At 27.8% G+C, this 21,780-nt stretch overlaps 1 protein-coding gene across 1 annotated transcript; it reads left to right on the top strand.

Annotated features, from left to right (window-relative positions):
* Positions 1 to 520: 520 nt before the first annotated feature.
* On the top strand, positions 521 to 20,132 carry LOC145191063 (serine/threonine-protein kinase mig-15-like). Its single transcript, XM_090066272.1, has 27 exons — positions 521 to 635; positions 3,544 to 3,795; positions 4,095 to 4,143; positions 4,961 to 5,022; positions 10,508 to 10,598; positions 10,721 to 10,793; positions 11,063 to 11,120; positions 11,260 to 11,314; positions 11,536 to 11,617; positions 11,882 to 11,963; positions 12,412 to 12,661; positions 13,134 to 13,198; positions 13,341 to 13,507; positions 13,608 to 13,663; positions 14,399 to 14,535; positions 14,791 to 14,988; positions 15,085 to 15,148; positions 16,793 to 16,858; positions 17,135 to 17,212; positions 17,364 to 17,431; positions 17,733 to 17,799; positions 18,047 to 18,147; positions 18,379 to 18,472; positions 18,583 to 18,717; positions 19,257 to 19,337; positions 19,441 to 19,580; positions 19,678 to 20,132. Exons 1-27 carry the CDS (start codon positions 597 to 599, stop codon positions 19,756 to 19,758), a joined length of 2,691 nt encoding a protein of 896 aa, XP_089922398.1. The 5' UTR covers positions 521 to 596; the 3' UTR covers positions 19,759 to 20,132.
* Positions 20,133 to 21,780: the final 1,648 nt, after the last annotated feature.

Here is a 21,780-nt window from a genome sequence, read left to right as displayed (position 1 = left end):
TAAGTAAAGCAAGCTAACAAAATTATTGTTCAAATAACTATTATTTGTTTAAAAGAGATTTGTTGTGTAAATATTAGAATCATCATTCCAAGTGATTTAAAATTTTGCTGCAAGTTTAGTGAAAAAAAAGTAAGACTTATTATCCTAAAGAAGGAAATTAATTCAATTTAAATTTAAAATGTTTAGAAAAAGATATCCCACGAAGCTTAGTTTTGTGTAATAGTAAATTGTTATATTTTAAAGTGGTTTTTACCACTACTAATCTGTATTTATTGTTGTTTGTTTTTCTTTTATTCAAAACACATATATATATATATATATATATATATATATATATATATATATATATATATATATATATATATATATATATATATATATATATATATATATATATATAAACACACACACACACACACACACACACACACACACACACACACACACACACACACACATACATACATACATACATACATACATACATACATACATACATACATACATACATACATTGTTAAAGACTTATTTTTTTAGATACAAACATGAATGGTAATAACAAAAAACAGATGGACTTTATCATGTAAAATTTCAATATGGGCTCGCTTGAAGATATTGATCTTTCTAATCTTAGGGTAAATTATATATTTTTTTGATAAATCTGATAAATTTATACAATTTAAATTTATCAAAAAAACCTTTCATAATAAAATTTCTTATGTTCTATTTTTTAAGCAAAAACATTTTCTGACAATCATTCAATTATATAATTTTAATAAATGTGTTTATAAAAGTAAGATTTTTTAAAATAAAAAATTTAAATGGTTTATCATTTAAATGTTTAACTTCCAATTTATTGAAAAGTGCAGAAAGTAAAATAGTTTCAAAAAATTCATTTGAATGATTAAAAGATTGTTCATGAGTGTTTTCTTATGGACTGCCAAAACTCTGCTTAATCCAAACTTTTGTTATTAATGTCTCTCAAACATATTTGTAGTTTCTCACCATGTTCTAGATGGTTACTTATCCTTTTGTATCTCTTGTAAATCAGCATGAGATGGTGATGAGATAATGTAGGGCCTCCATAGCTTGTTTAGAAAATAAATTCCAAGGGAAGAATTGTGGCACTGGATAAATGTTTCATGAAAAAAAATCCAATAGTTTTTTCAGAATTTTTTTCAGTCCACATAACTTTTATAAAGGATATTGCCAAAGTATCTATTCACAACAGCATCAAGTTTTCTCAATATCTTGATAAAATGAATGATTCTGAATTATTCTTTTGAGAATGTTTATGTTTTTCTGAAACTTTCTACACTTATTTCCAGCCATGTGGCAGCTATGGAATGGTGTTTTATATGATAGAACCTTTGCCTCTTAACAGTGTGTTGTGAACCTTTGCCTCTTATCAGTGTGTTGTGAAATGTTGCCTCTTATCAGTGTATTAAATTCTTCATTTAACACCATATGCATTTATGTGCGCTGGAGACCAAAATTATTATTTACTAGCTTTAAATCACAAGACAAAATAAATTTTTTGTCCTGTTTTGATTTAAAGAGGAGCCTGAGGACTAATAACAAGTTGTTAATTTTAAGCCTGAAAAACAGTCTGGAATATTTTAAATCTTGCCTGGGAAATCTTTAAGAAGAATAGCTTTTAGTTCATTTGGCTTACTAAAGTTGTTCTTCCAGCAATGCTTTTTTACTTGAAATGGCAGAAGCTGGAATTCTCTCAGTAGTGATGGAATCCTTCAGCATGATAATTGCTAAAATATTTAACAGGAAGCTTTGGTGCAGTTGTGTGCAAGACTCTTGCCAACTATTAAATAGTGTTGTGAATATATTCTTTTAGTAACAAAAGTATTAATTGTTTTTAATAGAGAAAAGTATGCGTTGTAAATTATGTATCAACCTGGCAATTTTATAAATCACATTTACTTATTCTGATAAGTCAGACTTTGATAGTTAAGAAGTTATACAATATAGAAATTGCTGTTTTTTTTTGGTGCTATCTTACACTAGACAGGGACTGCTCACATAATCCAGTAGGTAAAAACCCTTGGGATTTTAAAATCAATTTGATGTTTTGTGATAATTTGAATCCTTTTCAATAAAGAAGCTTGTAAAAGCTTAACAAGATTTTTTTCTGGTTTTTCAAGCAAAAGAAACAAGCTATATTTGTTTTCCTTGTAACTTTCTACTTGATTTAGCATAGTTACTGACATGGGCTTATAATTATATAGTTTTCACTGATATGGACTTATAAATAATAGCAGATAATATTTATATCAAATTATTTAATCATTTATATAAGTAGACACTTCTTTATTTAATTTCAACATTCATTTCCCTATTCTCAGCAAGCACAGATATCTGAAGAAATTGCATGTATAAAAACACATTTTTATTCCAATTATTTTAGTAATATATACTTACTTATTCCTATTTATCCCAAATTTCAAACAAATTTGGAAAACAGATTTAGGACTTTAAAATAGATTTTGGGACTTATATCTGAATGTACATAAAGTAAAACCATTAAGAGTATAAATCATTTTTAAATGTTTAGAATTGTTTGGCATTTTTAATATTTAGTAGTTACATGGAAACAATTTGAATTGATTTATTAAGGCTTTTATTTTATAGAATTTTTAGTGAGTTAATATTATGGGAAACATTATTTCTTTCTTTAAAACCTTTGGTTAATTTTTATATGGGTATCATGAATTATTTAGGTATTGATATTATAAATGCATTTAACAACAGAAAGGTTTTATGAAAAAATAACTATTATGTCTGATATGAAAAACATTGTTAAAAAATTTTATAGATTTTAAATTTGTTTCTTTTGGAGTTAGTCTTCATATATCAACATTTTAAAAACAAATATTTCTGTAGCAATTTGAATATTCAAAGTTTTTAGACTTGTGTGGTTACTTAAAACTGATTAAGTTATAGTGTTTATATTTGGCTCCTGTTCAGTTACCAATGCAGTTTTGGTATAACACGGTATTCCTTACTTGCAGTTAATCAAAATCTAGTACCATAAAATGAGATGACTCTGTCCATAGGTGTTGACTTATGTTTTAGATTTTTTAAAATCGATAGCTTTTTGATCCGTAGGGTCCATCTATGCTGTATGACCAAAAGTTTTTTAAATGAATATTTGGTAAAAATACAAAACATACTGTCCATGGATGAAGTCACCAATCTTGGTCAAAGTCACCTCATTTTGTGGTGCTTCAGTTTCTTCAATTTCTGAATTGTTAATGTTTTGAGATCCACTGAATGTTCAAAGAGTAAGCAAAGCATTTTTATAAATGCAAATATGTGACATTTGCTATTTACACCATAATCTCTTAGGAAATCTTCTCTGGTCTTTAGGTAACTTATGTTTAAGATTATGTTTGGCATTGTTTGAGGAAACCAGGTCTATTAACAATATATAATCTATAACACTTATCTTTAAAATTGCACCAGCATTTACTTGAACAAAAAGGTTCATATATTTCATTTAAAAAGAAGCTTTTAATTCCTTTATAGGAACCTGCTGCATATTTTGATTTAATTGAAGTAGTTGGAAATGGTACATATGGACAAGTCCACAAAGGCCGTCATCGAAGAACAGGGCAGTTAGCAGCCATAAAAATAATGAGTGTTAATGAAGAAGAAGAGGAAGATATAAAACTTGAAATCAATGTTTTACGAAAATATTCAAATCATGTTAATATTGCACGGTATTATGGTGCTTTTATTAAAAAAGGGTCACCGAATGCACAAGAAGATCAACTATGGGTATATTTATTTTTATTAATTCAAAGAATTAATTTTATACTTAAATTTAAATAAACTATTTAAATAAGATACACATTAAGTATAGTGTTACATGTTATGTATTAAATTTGTTTTGAAAAGCTGAGAACTTATTTTTTGTTTTTTTAATTATTTGATAAAGATTTAAAAAGTGTTAATTTATCACTTCTTGTGCTGCAAAGTGGTGTATATTCTCTTATGACATTTAGTTTTTCTTCAGCACCATTATGTCTGCTATTAAAACAAGCAAAATTATCTTTATCATTTTGATTACTTTATAGTTAGTTATGGAGTTTTGTGGAGCTGGATCAGTGACAGATCTTGTTAAAGGTATCCTTCCTACTGCTCCTTTTTAAATTTATAGAATTTTTTTTTTTTTTCAATTTTTACCTATAGTCAGAGTTTCAGCAAAGAACGTAAACCAACTAAACAAAACACAATTAAGTCATCATGCTTTAGACTGGTAACAAATTGAGATTAGGAGATCTTTTTGTGTATGACTCCTGCTTAAGCATTTTGGTCTGTACTTTGCATAGATATCTCTAGGTGAAATTTTATAGGAATTTTTATGAACAATTTAAATACTAAAGTTAGAGAAAGTGGAGCTCTTTTAACTGGCTTAATTTTGAAACTTTACTTGCTAAGTCTGTTAACTAAAATTCATTACTAAGTCTGTTAACTAAAATTCATTACCAAATATTTTCCTCTGAAATCTCCTTAAAATGTATCTCTAGATTTTAACATGTCTTATTGATTGCTCCCTTTCTAGAGAAGATACAAAAAACTAGCCTGTTTTGACAATAGTTTCAGCATTTAATTTTACCAATAAGTGAACTTTCAGAATTTTTAAATTACAAGATTCAAATCCTAAATTTAAAAAATTCTGCTTTTTAGCTTTAATTGATATCTCTCTATATAATATCTTAGCATGTAAGACTTACACCTATAGATACTAGTCATAGAAACACTTGTTATGGATAGTGTTATAGTGTAACAGTAGTGGTGCATCTTTATCATTATCATCAGCTGTCATCTGTCAATGTTTTATATATCTGATAATTTGCATGATAATATGTTGATTTTCTAAACTGTTTTGTTTTACTTTTTATTTGTCTAACTGTGTTTCATTATTACATATTTTTCATAGCTACAAAAGCAAGGTCTCTAAAAGAAGACTGGATAGGATATATATGCAGAGAGGTTTTGAATGTAAGAAGCTTTTATAACAAACATTTTATAGCAACAAAACATTTTATAAGAAACATTTTTATAACAAACATTTTTATAAATAAGTATCTTAAATTAGTAATCTGCTACTTGTAACAAGAACTTTAGTAAAGTCTTAGATTTTGCCGATCATTTTTTATTAAGCATCTACATTTAGTATATCGGTTAATGAATAATAATGAATAAAGTACATACTTCTATGTCAATCATTTGAAATAAATCGAATTTAAAATATATTACATATTTAATCATACAAAGTTAAGATTCCATAAAGAACTTTTTGATACCTCACATGCGTTGCATTATTTTGTTTTAATCTTTCAAGTCACTACACAAAGTTTCTATTCAATTAAATCAATTAAACTTATTTTTAAAAAATAACAAAGTTTGCATGAATATAAACATGTTACATTTTAACAATTGCTGTTTTAAATATATAAAGAGTTCTATTTTAATAAACTTTGCAAAATTCAATTTACTGTAAAAGACTGATATAAAAATTTGTAATTTATAATCATTCCTTATTGTTTTTTTTTTTACAATCTCACACAATAAAATATTCTTATAAAAAAAAAAGCCAACCCAGAGATCAAGTTTTTTTAAATTTTTTAATATAATATGATGACAAAAAACTAATTGAATTAATTAGACCAATTTCAGAATCCTTCTTCAGCAAACATGCAAGTTTACAATCTATTAGGTGGAAGGTTGGTACCCTAGAAATTGAGATCAGCTAACATAAGGTTAATAAGAGTTTGCACAATCTTATTAAGAATAATATGAACTTTCTCTGAATGGTATGACAATACTGATATCTGAGTGATTTTTACAGATTTGAAGACACTAGAATTGTATTGGACCTCCAGCAAGTCTTGACTAGAGTGATGATATTCACAATAGGAGCTGAAATTAAATTTTCATTAATATTCACAAATCATTGAAATTTAATATTCATAAACAATTTTTAAAAAACATATTGTTGAGTTTCAAAAGGCTGAGTTGCAATAAAAGGCATTTAGCTTAGCTCAGTTCAAGCTTAAATCAACAGTTTGTTTAATTCTAGCGATTATTTTTCTTCGTTAATGTAAATATAGGCATAGGAAACCTTTTCTTGTCTGGGGTCATTTTTCTTCTGAGTTGTAGGCAAAAATCAAACTATCCAAGTATCACAACAGTTGCCACTGCTTGGGGTAGTTAGCTAAAATTTTATGTATTAAAATACAGTGATCTTTTTGCAAAATTACAAATCAACAACATTTGATATATTTGCTGAATGGTATAGTTAAAAATTGCTTTTAAAGATGAAATATGTCTGGCTTTTTATTAGTTATCTTGGTTAAATATTTGATTTAATGTGTTTCACTCTTGAAAAAAATTGTTTATGCTAAGGTTTAGAATTTGGAAAAAAATTGTACCATTACGCTACTTTTTAGAAAGACAAGATGAAATAAGACTATATAAGACAGAATTAACCTTGTCCTCTATTATCAAATTATGAATGAGACTTAAGCTAACAAGATTATGATTTAAATAAGTAATGAGTCTTGATATGCTTTAAAATGAGAGTAGTCTTGGAGTGATTTATCAAATAAATAAAGATACATAATCTAAGAACATTTCAGTATCATTTTCAATATTAAAATGATTTACTATCTTCAATCAACAGTTTGATGGATATTATATTTAATGATTGTTGTGAATGGTGTCTTCCATAACTGGTGAAATCTTGTTTGTAAATATTACTAATTATCAAGGAATTTTGTTGTGGTAAATAAATAATAATAAAACCTCAATCTTATTTTCAATTTGATTTCAAAGTACAGCTACTCTGTGATTGTGACTTGAAATTGGTAGATTTGATTTTTTTTCCACTTTGTTAAAATTAATAGTTTAACTAACTTATCATCACTTGATAACTAATAACTTAAAACAAGTTAACAAAATGAAGAATGATCTAAGAAATCCAGTTGAAAATTATTGTTTTTTATTTTTTGATTAAACTGATTGTTATCATTTATTAACTGTTATTTAATTATTCAGTAAAATTATGACAAAGTTGAAGCTCACCGCCTAAAACTTGTCACAATTGACAAGATTGATAAACTCCAAAAACTGTCAGGAGATGTCATTTCAACCAAACTTAGACTCAGTGCAAAATAGTATTAAAGTATCAACAGTAGTATGAGAATGTCTTGTTATACTTTTATTATCTTGTTGTTACAATAAAAAAATTTATGATTTGGTTATTTTTTGTCAGTAAATCTGTTATCATATTAAAAGAAATCACAAAAAAGCAAAAATGGTTAAAAAATGTGTTCTTTTCATAAAAAAATCAGGAGTAGTGAGACCAATATTTAAGTAAGGAAAAAGTATTGTGAAAATCTTGCTAACCTCAGAAATAGGCTTAGTGAGCCTTCTTACATAATGTTTTTTTTAGTCTCAAAACATTTCATTCATCATTTAAGGCATACATCAGTATTAGACTGCCCCAAACTCATAAGGCAAATTTTTATATTTGTATTTTTGCAACACATACCCTGTAATATTGTTGCAAATCACAAAGGAAACTCATACACAAAAATTCAGTAAAATTAAATAGTATTTTACGCTGCTGCCAGATGATTGAAGTTTAGAAGAGTTTGCAGAGAATGCATAATTTCCACACCAACCAAGATGTAACTGGGTTTGGAGCATTTTTTTAACAAGGTGTTTTCATTAGGCTTAGTCCACACAAACTTCACCAGTAACTATCATATATACAAAAACTCAAGGCCTTGTCTATCATTACATGTTTGGTTTGCTCTAGAAACTGATTTCTATGCTTCTCTACAATTTTTAAGATATGCTGCAATTGTTCTTTTATTCTTTGTGAGACTTGTGTTGTAAGATTGGATCAAAGCAACTGCTTTTTCTCTGTTTTAACAACATTCATGTAGCCAATCTACTGTTTTGCTATCTTCTAGTTTTCAATTTCATTCCATTTTGTTGGATACAAATAAAGAATGACACTGAAATTAATATTTTTTCAAAGAATATTACACCTTTTGTTGTGATGAAAGTTGCCAAGGTCTTTTTTAGTGAACCTATGTTCTAAAAATCAACTTGAATTCTATTTTGACCATTTGTTGTTTCAAATCAAGTCCAACTCCATTATCAAAGAATGCCAGAGACACCAGCTCATTTTTGAGGCAAAACAAATGGCTACAGAGACTTTTTAAGGCAACTGCATATCTTTATCTTTGTAGTTTTTAAGCTTTTGCTGAGATTTGGAAGTCAAAAGGTTTTTCTTTTTAATGCAAGAAAATTGTATTAAATTGTCAAGAAACTGTAAAAGTGCAAAGGTTTTGGAAGAGTCATAGTTGAGAGTCAAAAAAAAAAGATTTTGACTTTTTTTTTTTTTAATTTCAAAATGACAAAAAATTAGATAGATGGAAATTCAATTAACTCAAATGGAACATTGCTGGTTATTACATTCCTTTTTAAGATATTTCTTTACATAGCAATACCCATTGTACATAGATTCAAATGTAGCATGATTTTTTGTTAATAAGCAAGTAAACCATTTGAAATGTCACAGTCATCTAAAATTTTGTATGTATGACTTTACTCTCTATTAACAAAAATAAAGTTTTTTTCACTTATTTGCATACTGCTTAAAATTAAATGCACACAAACTTAACATCTCAAGTTTCCATTTCTTCAATTAGCAATAACTAATGAGGTGCCAACTAAGAACCACAACAAAGTAAAAAAAAAAAGCAATATAAAAACTTGAGCGCACAAGTAAGGTAATTAACTGATCAGCCTTTACCCATTGTATGTAGCATTGCCTTTATGTATGTAGCATTGCCTTTTTCTCTTCGACTCTTCTACTTACAAAATTTGCAAGGAATTTGTATAAGTGATAACAGAAAAGCCATTCAAACTTTCTTTAAATCCTGTTTCAACTTTTGTTTGCAATTCATTATACTTTGCTCTATATTTCTCATGCAGCTTCACAATTTGTATAAGGATGTTTGGCTTGCCTTTGGTTTGAATGTTTGCCTTTGTCCTTATAGAACATATTTTTCAGACACATAATTACATGCTACTTTTAATCATTTCCTATTGCTAATAATGAGATGATAAACACAGTATATCATATATCCTTCAAATAAAAGTGGTTCAACACTTTTTAAATGAAACCTCCATTTAGTCTTTTTGTTTTGTGTGCATTATGTACAGTTGTGGTACACATACAACTGAAACAATACTAAACATTTATTACTATCATTACTATATTTATTACTAAACATTTATTACTAAACAATTCAACATCAAGATCTAATAGTAATGCCAGATGGTTTTATGTACTCAGTTTTCATTCCTAAAGAAAAGAATATTTGAACTTTGACAGCTTAGTTTGAATAGAGTTAGAGAAATTTTTTTAAAGATTTTTTGTCTAACTATGGGAATTTTTTTTTAAAGATTTTTTGTCCAACTAGAGAATTTTTTTTAAAGATTTTTTGTCCAACACAGCATTATTCAATTAGTACTTAAAAAGATTAAATTATACAATTTTTGTATAACTTTGTATACAAAAGAGTTCAATAAGTTAATATTTCACATGTAAAATGAGTTTTTGACCATTACTGATGTTATAAAAGGGCCATAAATCCTTGAAAGCATCCCTTTCAACCAGGGAGAATGAATATTGGTTTAAAACAAAAACTTTATGATTTCAAGATCATTTTGTAATTGACACCTTTTGCTTACTACCAAATTAAAATTGGTATTTGATTTTGCAGGAATTCAGTGTACAAAAATATTCTCTTGTTTAGAATTCTTCAAAGAGGTTTGAATAACATTCTACCTAAGCTTTAAAGTTTAAAAAAAGTAGTGACCATTTGTAAATAGTGCTTATAATAAAGTCTGCTTTTTTTGTCTCCTCTTTATACATGAACTAAGGAACCTGAAATTGTTTTTACATTTGTATGGCTTCTTATGTATTGATTTTTTGTCAATGACATGGCATTGTAATCAACTTCTCCTGATGCTATGTGGCAATCTAATCTCTGTCACAAACAGACTATTTGAGTTACATTTTTTTTTTTTCAATTATGAATCTCATGTACTTCCATATTTATTTTAAGCTATTAGAATAATTTTAAGGAGCACACTTTAAAGGTTACACAACTCAAAGTAAATTACTATGCATCACAATTATATTTTTGTAATTTTAAGAGTGTATAAAATGTCTTTGAGGAATGGTTACCAACTGCTATACCAGGGTTCTGTCTTCTGCTTTTTTTTTTTTTTTTTTTTTTTTTTTTATTTAAAAGTAAATAATAAAAAGTAATTGTTATTTCAGCTGTCATTATAAAAATTTGCTTTATGTTATGTTTTTTTTTAATTATAAAATGTTTTAGGAATTACTGGTATATATAATTTTTATGTTGAATTATGTTAAAAATAAAAATGCTTTTAGGGAGTCAATCATCTTCATCACAACCATGTAATTCATAGAGATATCAAAGGACAAAACATACTTCTTACAGAGAATGCTGAGGTTAAATTAGGTTTGTATATTGAAAATTATGAGTTGTGTCATTTTTATACGGTTTTACTATAATTTAATATTATTAATAGGTATTTGAGCTCTTTTTTTTTTCTAATTAAAATTTTGATTATTTTTTTAAAGTTGATTTTGGGGTCAGTGCACAATTAGATCGTACTGTTGGACGAAGACACACATTTATTGGTACTCCATATTGGTACAGAATTTTAAAATTAATTTAGTATACTTGATATTTTTAATAAATAATTTAATCTCCTTTTTTTTAAATCATTTTTATGATAAATGGTTTTGCTTTGTATCATGCTAAAGAATTTAAAAAGATTCACTAAAGACAAATCTTTTTAAAAAAATAGTTTACAAGTGGTATCTCTAGTTTGTTGGATATATATTTAAGGAATATTGTAAACTTTATGGTTAAAAAGCCATTGGTATATTTATCTGCCAAATACTTGTTTAATTTACAAGGATGGCACCTGAAGTTATAGTCTGTGATGAGCAACCAGATGCCACCTATGATAACAGAGTATGTTATTTGTTTTTAATATTGTTAACAAAAATTACATAGACTTTTACGCTTTAACTACGTCATCAATTTATTGCTACGAAGTAAATTTTTAGGCTAATACTACATTACTTTATTACTAAATTTTTATTGTGTTTAGTGCGATATGTGGAGTATTGGAATTACTGCAATAGAAATGGCAGAATCACAACCCCGTAAGTGGTTTCAAGTTTATTAGGTTCTCAGTAATTTGGTTTTTATTTATTAACAATATAATGTATCAAATAAGAAAATTCTATACCAGTAGTAGCCATATATTGTATTTATTACTAAATTATTTTACAAAAAATTATGCTGTAATTAATATGTAGTGATTTTATTTGTTGTAATCAGTATATTGAGTTATTTTCCTTTTCTATTTTTTAATTTATTTAAGCTTTATGCGATATGCACCCAATGCGTGCATTATTTCTCATACCCCGCAGTGAACCTCCTCGTCTTAAATCAAGAAAATTATGGTTTGTTTAATTTTATACAGTTTTTTAAATATAAACACTTTTTAATATTTCTTTATTTTTTCACTTTTCACTAATTTTTAAATTATAAATGTTATACTATGAATCATACCAGTATATTTTATTAAAAAATTGATGTAAATTGACTGACTAATGTTATTTTTATGCACACAAAGAAACCCAAATGAAATAAATCAATTATTGTTGTTATAGATTCCACTATTTCTAAAATATTTGTAAGTTTATAGATGTGTAAATATTTTTTAGGACAAAAAAATTTCGTGATTTTGTTACAGTGTGTTTGATTAAAGATTATTTGCAGCGGCCTACTGCTGAGCAATTACTACAGGTATACATTATTAGTACATTTTGGTAGGAAAATTAATATTAACAGTATAGTTGTCATGCTAACTGAACATCTAAAAGGACATGTATTTTTGTAAAGATTTTTGTAAAAATGTAAAGTTCATGTAACATAAGTAGAGTATTTTTTACAAGTTTTTCTGGCTTTCCAAAAGATCTCAGGATGCAAGTATTCCCAGCTTGTTCATCAATTTTTTGCTATTTTTGCTTCTTAATGTTCCTAAGACCTCAAGAAAAAAAGATTGCATTTCTAATTTTCAAAAGACTTAAATATTCAATACAAAGTTACAATAGAATAGAACACCTAATTATGGTCAAGGTGTATTGACATTTTTTAGTTAAATACATGTTTAGCAAAAAAAAAAAATTTCTTTTCGCAAATATAAGGATTGATTTTACAACAAAAAAGTGTATTTTAAAAACAATTCCTTTAGCATGACTTTATTCGAGGATCTCGTTCTCAAGATCGAAAGATTAGAATTGAAATAAAAGACTTCATTGACAGAGCTCGTCGACGTAAAGGTATGAGTGATATAGAGGATGACTTTGGAGAATCCAATGCATTTGACTTAGCAGCTGTTATAGAAGAAGAACAACAAGGTGATACTCTGGTCGGAGTTGCCCCTGGAGCAACTTTGCGAAGAAATCTCACAATGATGCAAGGAGGGGAGCCTTCACCTGTTGGTTAGTATAATTATTTATGTCATCTGTTGTTTACTTATTTCCATAGTTATAGTTATGCAACTATTTACATTCCTGTTATGATATACATTTGAAAGCATACTTTTGTATATGAATTTGTGTTTGTAGTGCTCATAATTTTATTAGTTCAACTTTTTTACTGTTCCAATGTGATAATAAAATAACCCTAATGTAATCTCTTTAATTATCTATATTCACTTAATTCATGCATATACCTATAGTATGACTTTTATTTTATATAGAAAGCTGAAGTTTTTTCTACATTTTTATGTAAATCATTATTAAATCAAATTTATGTCATTAAAAGGTGTTAACCTAGAATATTTAAAGAGTAAACATTTGTCAAACTGTCTTTAGTTTTCTTAAGTGCAAAAAAAAATTTTTTATTAAACTATGTATACTTTTTTAGATTTTGTGTAAATAAAAATGTAGATTTTTTGTTCTAATAATTCAGAAAAAGAGTTTGGTAAAAATGTGTTCGAAGAAGACGCTGGCCAAAACACTATTCGCAGATCATATGTAAATCAATTTTGCTTTTTGAATAATTCTTAGATCTAACATAATGATGATTATTATCAGTTGTTCAGAGTTTTTTGCAATAATAAACAAAGAATACTTTATTTGGTTATGATTTTTAATGTATTCAAAAATAAAAATTAAGGGTGAAGAGACTCCTCCTCGCTTAACCCCATCTCCTGCTCTTAATCAGCATCCTTTTAATGCGACACCAGAGTTGGCCTCTTTAAACAGTGGTAATAACACAGAAGATGATAGTGATGATGATTATGACAATGCAACACTACAGAATCCAAAACACCAAAAAAAAAAGTCAGACATTTACTTTTTTCTTTGAAAAGGACAAATTTATTTGATTGGTAAATTTTTATACTTTCCAGATCATTTATAAATTTCTAGTTTATTGTTTTAGCTTGCCGCCTTATGAACATTTTGAGACATTGAATAGATTGGTTGATGATTTACAAGGTTAAAATTCATCCTTTTGTTTAACTATAAAACCATCTTTTTCAACTTTGAATCATCTGATTATAAGTATAATATCATTTAATTTTATGTATAAAGCTGAGATTGTTTACATATGGTTTAAGCATTAGTATAAAGACAACTAACCTCTATAAAAAAATTTCCTCTAAATACCAGATTATTATTCTGACAGGTGAAGATATCAAGCAGTTTAAAATATCCAAAAGTTAAATAAGAAGTTTAAAATAAATTTTTCAGATAAACTTTATTAACTTATTGTAAACAAAGATAAGTTAAAACCTAATAGCATAGTTTAGTTTAACTGACAACTATCTTTTTGCCATCATAAACTTGTTCAGAACCATTTGATATGTGCTCTTTATGCAAGTACTGTAGCCAGGCAGGTATCATTTTATTGGCGTATTAAATCATAATTTTCTGAATAACATAATCATATCTGGAAATCTGTAGTTGTTTTTTTTAATATATTATGGATGTTCTCCCTTTATTAAATTCCCTGAATTCTTGTCAGTAATTAGGTATCAAATTCATCAATATTGAGCAGTAACTTAATATTTTATGAAGTTGTAAGAATAATTTTTAAGCCAATCACATTTCAGATTCAGCTTTAATATTTCCGACTCTGGTCTATTGGATAAGTGTTTTTAAATATGTGTGAAGAAGTTAAAATTATAAAGTGATTTATTTGTTTTAGTAATTAGTTTTTACCTTGTTTAGCTCATAATTCAACTAACATATACTCTGGTTTACAAGATGATGGTTCAGAGTCATCCCAGTTGAGTTTAGAGATATTACCTAGTCGCCAGAATCTCCCAGATGTGCTTCCACATCAGCAACACCATCATTCACCACATGTAAGAATTCTGTAAAATAAAGCTATATATATAAAAAAAGATTTCAGCAAGTGTGAGTGAAATTCAGTTGCAGAATGTGTGATCGCATAAATTTTTTTCTAGTTGCTTGCAAAGTAAAAATATAGAAATGAAGTAATAAAAATGCATTAAGAACTGTATTAAAAAAAAATAATAATAATGTTTATGTCCTGTAGGAACTAAAATCCTGTTATTATTTAAGTTCTGTTAAATTGAATCTATTTCAATTGTTATTAGGTTCGAGACTCCATAGCTTCCTCTATTGGTGCGTTATCTATAGGAAACATGTCTGCAGTAACTGATGCAGATGATCGGATGTCTAAAAAGCATAGTGTAGCTAGCAATGTCAGTAACAGCAGTAGACGAACTATTGCTTCTGAATGTAATGTAAATGTCACACCTGAAAGGACAATGCAAAATAAAGAAAATAACGATGTAAGTGTGGTGTTTCAAATTTTAAAGTTTCTTGTATTGTTCTTATCAATTGATATCAAACTCTTTCGTTGAGCATTTTATACATTTTTCTTATAGCTTCCTGAAATTCGCAAATATCGTCATAAGTTTCGGTCCGATATTCTATGTGGTGCATTATGGGGTAAAAGATTTTTTTAATCATTTCATTAATACTAGTTTTTAATTATTAACTTTTATTTACTTTGATATTTTCAGAGTTTTTTAATTACTATATATATTAGAGGTCAGTGAATTGCCTTACTAAAGTTAAATTATATATTTTTATTTCATAAGGGTGGTTTTCTTATGTAAAGTTTAATTTTAAAGCAACTTTCTTTTTTGTAATTATGGATCTTTTTGTTTTTCACTTTTTAAAAAATTAACATTTTTTTTTTTTATTAACAATTTTAAAAAAACAATATTGATTGTTGTAATTTCTCACATGACTAAAAATGTATTTTTATTTCATTTTAGTCTTAAATGGAAGTCAATTGTAGTCAGGAAATAAGTCATTTATCTCATTTTTTTTTTAGGTGCATTGTAAAAGTGTTTTTTACAGTACTAAGTACAATTTTGGTCAAAGTGAAAGTTTATACTATGAGCACTTGTATAAACTAAACTGAAGATTATACAGTCAATTTTTTCATTTGTCATTTTAAGTCACTGATTAGAAAAATATTTCATGATAAATTGACTGATTGGACCTAAGATATTATTCTCAATTAACCCCCTGCTCACAAATCAGTTAAAAAAAATATCCTTATCTAAAGATAATCTAACTGAGACAGTAGGAGATTTCCAAAAAACATGTATAAAACCAAGGATGTTTTACTAAATATCTAGAACCTTTAGTAATTAGAATTTTCATATTGTAATGCTATGTTTAAGCATCCTGTGATTAAAAAGGCAAAACGAATTTAAAAATCTTTGGGAAAGAGTTTTAAGAGTAGCATATGATAGATGCAAGTCTGGAAACAAGTAAATGTTAGACCTTAAGTTGGACATATCAATGTTTATCCAAACAATCTATATCTGTCAAGAAAGGAGCTGTTCTAATCTCCAGATTTGTAGAATTAAAGCTTACAAGCAAACAAAGATTACCAGAAATACTGAACTATCTAATGGATTGAGTCTTGTATTAGGGGTTGATTCCACTGTGATAAACCCTGACATTGGTGCTATTGTCCTAGTTAAAATTTATTATTCCATAAATGCCTCTTAGTCATTTGTATGATTCACACAAATGAACTACTTCTAAGGAGTATGATTAAATAAATAGAAATTGGTGTTTTTTTTTGGGTATATTCAAGTTCTGGATACTGGTTTTACTAGTGAAGTCTATAAACTACTTTAGACTACAGAAAAAAGGGAGTACAATCCTGACTTTGTGACTGTTTCTGAACAAGTACCTTTAATAGGTTTGCATTGTGTTGTTCATCCCTGATGAAACAGTCAAGAGAATCATTATCATGAATTTCAGGAGAAAGGTAGGACACTAAACCATGTTTGGTAGTTAACTACACAGAAGACAGTCCTTTTCCCCCATTTATGACTTAGTGGAGGAAAAAAACAACAGAGTCATGCTAAATGTGCTCATTAGGGAACTAAAACATAATCAGATCAAAGTATACAAAATAAAAAAGTTGTCTTAAAAGTTAACTTTGCATAAGAAAATCAGTCCTCCAAATTATTTCTTTTTTTATTCAGTTTTGTAGCTAAACTTGTTTTTTTTTTATGGTTATTTTTTTAGTCTTGCAGCATAGAAAATAAAATTCTTTCATTTTAGGGGTGAACCTCTTGATTGGAACTGAAAATGGATTATATTTACTAGATAGAAGTGGTAATGGTAAAGGTATGCTTCTATGATATGTGATTCTTGTATTTTTCAGCTTTTAATGGATTATGATTGTTATACTTGTTACAATAATTTAATTTGTGTGTTAGGGTAACTTATACTAAGTCAATCCAGTGATATGTTTGTGTGTTAGGTTAATGTATATCAGGTCAATCCTGTGAAATGTTAGCCTAAAAATTATTTGTTTGCAAACCAAGCAGACATTTCTCCATTAATAACAAACCCTGTTTTTGATTGCAAAGCAATTTTAAATAAGTCTGCATATTTGTTTAGTGTTCCCATTAATAACGCGGCGAAGGTTCCAACAAATTGATGTTTTAGAGACCTTAAATGTTTTAGTTTCAGTTAGTGGTGAGTTTTTAATTTTGTTGTTACTATTCACAAAAATCTTATTTTTTTAATCATTTTTTGTTCTGATAAAAAATGGTAACAAATAGAATGTAGTTTAACATGTTACGTATCTTCTTGATTTTCTAAACAATTTCACATTTTCTTTGTACAGGGAAGTATAACAAGCTACGTATATATTATCTATCAAGGCTGAAGAATAAAATAGTAAAGGGAGATGAAGTGAGTCGTTATTTTATCTCTCATCTCATGAAAAAGGGTATTAAAGAATTGTTATCTAAAACAATATAAAAAAAAACATGCATATATCCAAGATATGAGGTGGGGAGTTAATGCTATTTTGAATGTTACATTTCTAAACTTGAATATTGTGATTAAAAAGCGCAGTTTTATTGTCTCATAAAATATGCATAAGTAAGATCTTTCTTTTTATTTATTTGCTTTTTTTTGTTGTTAACTGCTTTTTAAAGATACTTTAAATAAATATGTTAAAAAAATATAATTCAACATCATATATATTTAGGCTGATAAAAACAAACAATTTCATGCAACAGTTGGTGAGTTTGAAGGATGCAGTCACTATAAACTCGGTAAGCTGCTGCAATATTTTTTATGGTTTATAAATTTATCTAAATTTTGATTAAATTTTGATTAAGTTTTTGAGTTTTTTTTTTTTTTTATAAAAGAATTTTGTGTCCTGCTGCTTGTTATTTATTTTAATTTTTACATCAAAGTACTCGATGTTTTATAATTTCTACACTAACTTGGTTGCAATTGAAGATAGCGCTCTTATAAACAATTTAAAAATACCTTTAAGGTGTTCTATTTGTATTTTAGTCAACTTTCACCGCATCAAGTTCTTAGCGATTGCGGTTGGTCACGCAATTGAAGTATACGCATGGGCTCCGAAACCGTATCACAAGTTTATGGCATTTAAGGTTACTTTTTCTTTTACAAGTTTTATTAGTTATGTAAAAGACATTATTTGTAAAATTACTTTTTTTTATTTAACTAACTTATAATAAAAAAATCTAACAATTGATAATAAATATCTCCTAATTTATAAAAAGAAAATCTAGCAATTTTTTATTTTCAAATGGCTAATGATATGACGAAATACAATTTAAACTGTTCGTTCGACTAAATTACTTTTTATTTTCATTTTATAGTCGTTTCGTAATTTAACTCACCGGCCACTTATGGTGAACATGGCGATACAAGCAGACAGCAGCAAACTAAGGGTTATATATGCCTCAGAATTAGGTAACGTGGCTTCCACAATTGAAAACTCTTGCAATACAATATATTTATGATTTGCATTTATGCGCTATGTAATTTAATGTAGTGAATGTAGTGCTTAGTTTTTTTTTCAGGATTTTATGGTGTGGATTTGGATTCAGCCTCAGTGTATGATATTCATGTACCATTAAACGGCAATCCAATAAACGCTCACGCAATTGTACCATTACCAAGTAGTAACGGACGCGTTATTCTCCTATGCTATAACGGTATTAATATGTTATTTAATCAAGTTTATTGCATCGTGGCGATTTTCCTTTTTTTTTTTACATATTTTTTCGTAGTTCTTAAATTTGAGCTTTTTAAGTTTGAATCATATTTAGCCTTATTTTATAAATTGTGATATAACAAACTTTAAACTACAAAAATTATATTTTTTGAAAGATATGGGCTTTACGTGTTATCATAGAGAAACGTCTCAGATTTGACATCAAGCATCATTATGATAAGATGAATTATTGAAAAAATTATAGAATGGTTGAGGCTTGTGCATAGCTTCGTTGAATGTTTGAGAAAAATAAACGATTTAATCGATGAAGTTCCTAAATTGCAAGAGGTTAACGCTTGAAAAACGCAAAAATGTGGACTTAAATACTAAAAGATTTTTAAAGATCCTTAGAGATTTCTTGTTAATACCTTAGTTATATTAGAGAGAATCTCTAATTTTCTTCAGTATCTCATATCATTTACTATATCTTAAATGCTTTACAATTAAATTAGTTTTACGAAATATTTTCCTATTTTTCAGATGAGGGCGCTTACTTCAGTACATCTGGTCGCCAGGTAAAAGACGCTACTATAAGATGGGGTGAACCTCCATACTCAGTTGGTTAGTTGTTTGTAATTTAATCAAGTAGCTTGAGCATCTTTGGAATTGCTTTAGCAAACCCTCTTGAAATCTATGTCATCAAGATTCTTCTTTTTCTATATAGCTCATGTTGGTAGCGGGCAGATCATGGGCTGGGGTGAGAAGGCAATCGAAGTGAGAAGTCTAGAGACAGGGCTTTTAGACGGAGTTTTTACACACAAACGCGCACAACAATTTCGCTTCTTATGCGAACGCAACGAAAAGGTTGTTGTTTTTTTTTGTAGATTTTGATGCACTTTAAAGCTGTTTGTATCTTTCTTTTTTTTTTCTCTTTGTATTTGAGAATTTAAATTTTTTCCAGGTGTTTTTTGCATCAACTGGAGCATCTGGTGGACAGGTTTATCATATGACTTTGAGCAGCACTTTTAAGAATTTTAAATAATGTCCACTACTATAGATCAAGGTTCACTGTATAGATCGTCTTTTATACATGGAAATTTTAAATTCTGCATAAACATAATTATCATTCATAGTTATTCTGTCTCTCAATTAAGTTTTTTTAAGGTATTTTTATTGTTTGCTCATTCCCAATTATTGAAATGCGTTTTTAATTGATACCTTATGCTCGATGAAATTCTGTTTCGCTTAAAATCCTCTATAATTTCTCTCGATCAAGTTTCTTCCTCTTTGTTTCCTCTGAACACTTGTTTTTTTTATATATTCATGTATATGTGTAAAAAACGTATTTTATTTGTTTGTTTTTTAGTTTTCGTCTTTTTCTTTTTTTTTTAATTAAAAAAAAAATACATTTAAATATATGTAGTTGTACAAAGCTTGAAACCTTCTCCATCCCTATTTTTAAATGTGTGTTTTCTTTTACAAATGTTTAATATTTCAATGTTTTCTTTTATCAAAATGACAGAAAGAGTAGGATCTAAACAAAACTGACGTCACACATTCCAGAAGAAAAATTACTAAGTTAATCGCTATGAAATCTAGACACCAACTCTACTTTCTGGCCTAGCATGAGCTGAGACACGCTCGTTGCTCCTAAATTACCAATTATTGATACTTTTCTTTTTTAAGTTGGTTCCAGGGTAAAAAAAAAAGCTTTAGGACCGAACAGATGTTGAGATTAAGACGTTCGCCTACCGAATCATTTTTTAAAAATGTTTTTTATTTTAGCAATAAATTTTTTTTTTCAGCTACTTTTTTAGCTTCACTGAAAACCCATTGTAGAAAAAAAAGGTTAGACAAGTACACTGTCCTCCAAAACTAAGGGAACTCTAGAGTAAAATGCTTTTTCCAGGAAACAGAAACATTTAAAGTAATTATAAAACAGTTTAACTCAGAAACGTTTCCTTGATATTCTATTTGCTAACGAATATGGCATATATTCTTGTTTTGTTCTCACTTGTATGACTCTTTTTACTGTTTTTATTTTGTATTAATACAAAACAGTAAACAGTATGATGGTAATATTTCAAAACAAAGAGAACTTTTAGGAAACAGAAATAATTGAATTAAGAAAGTTCTAACAGAAAGACCTTTTTTGCTTGCAAATAAATGAGGAACATGCTGTTTTGTTCTCACTTGACTGACTCTCTCTTAGCTGTTTTTGCACGAGTACCAAATAGTATAAAAAAAATAACACTTCAAAACAAACTTTTATTTTAATTTATTACCAATGAGTTGTAGAACAGCAACTTGATTATAAATTGTTCATTTTGAATCTAAATTTCAGTTAGGGAGAACGTAATTAGTTTTATAATTTCTCTTTTATGTTACGTAAAACACTACGAATGTAGTTTGGAAGAAAATTAAAGTAAAACTAATGCTAATAGATGACAGAATGACACAATAAATTTAAAAATGTTTTCAAACAAAAAATATTAATGGTTCTAACCCTGAAACAACAGAAAATGAATCGTAAAAAGTATAAAATGCCAAAAGCGGCCATAATTCTATTAGTTAATAAATACAAAATCAAAGGAACTGTTGAAAATGATCATTTAGAAGGACGACCCATGAAAATTACTCCTTGTAATAATCGTAAAGTTTTTAGGTACGTGAAAAAGAATCCATTTGCTAGTGCTAGATTTGTAATTCCCAAATTGGAACTCGGTATTTCAGAAAATACAGAAGGTAATGTTTGGATGATGGAGATTGCTTAATTATCGTGCAGCAAAATTACCATTCGTATTGGCAAAGAACCGAAAAGCGTGTTTGGAGTTCGCAAAGGCGTACAGAAATCGGACGGTAGAACAGTGAAGACGAATAATATAGTTGGATGAATGGAAGTTGAACTTGAAAGTGTCAGATGGTACACAAAATGTAAGAAGACCAGTTGGCAAACGGTTGAAACATGTATACACTGCTGGAACCGTGAAATATTGAACAGATACATATAACTCAATTCTGGACAATCAAATGTTTCTGGAGAATCATAAACTTTTGTAGATGA

The sequence above is a fragment of the Hydra viridissima genome, unplaced genomic scaffold, assembly GCF_058129835.1.
Source record: "Hydra viridissima isolate aposymbiotic clone 2 unplaced genomic scaffold, HvirCarnegie_v1 scaffold_11, whole genome shotgun sequence".
Taxonomy (NCBI): domain Eukaryota; kingdom Metazoa; phylum Cnidaria; class Hydrozoa; order Anthoathecata; family Hydridae; genus Hydra; species Hydra viridissima.
Note: the sequence above shows the minus strand (reverse complement) of the source record. Positions and strands in the feature narration are given on the sequence as shown.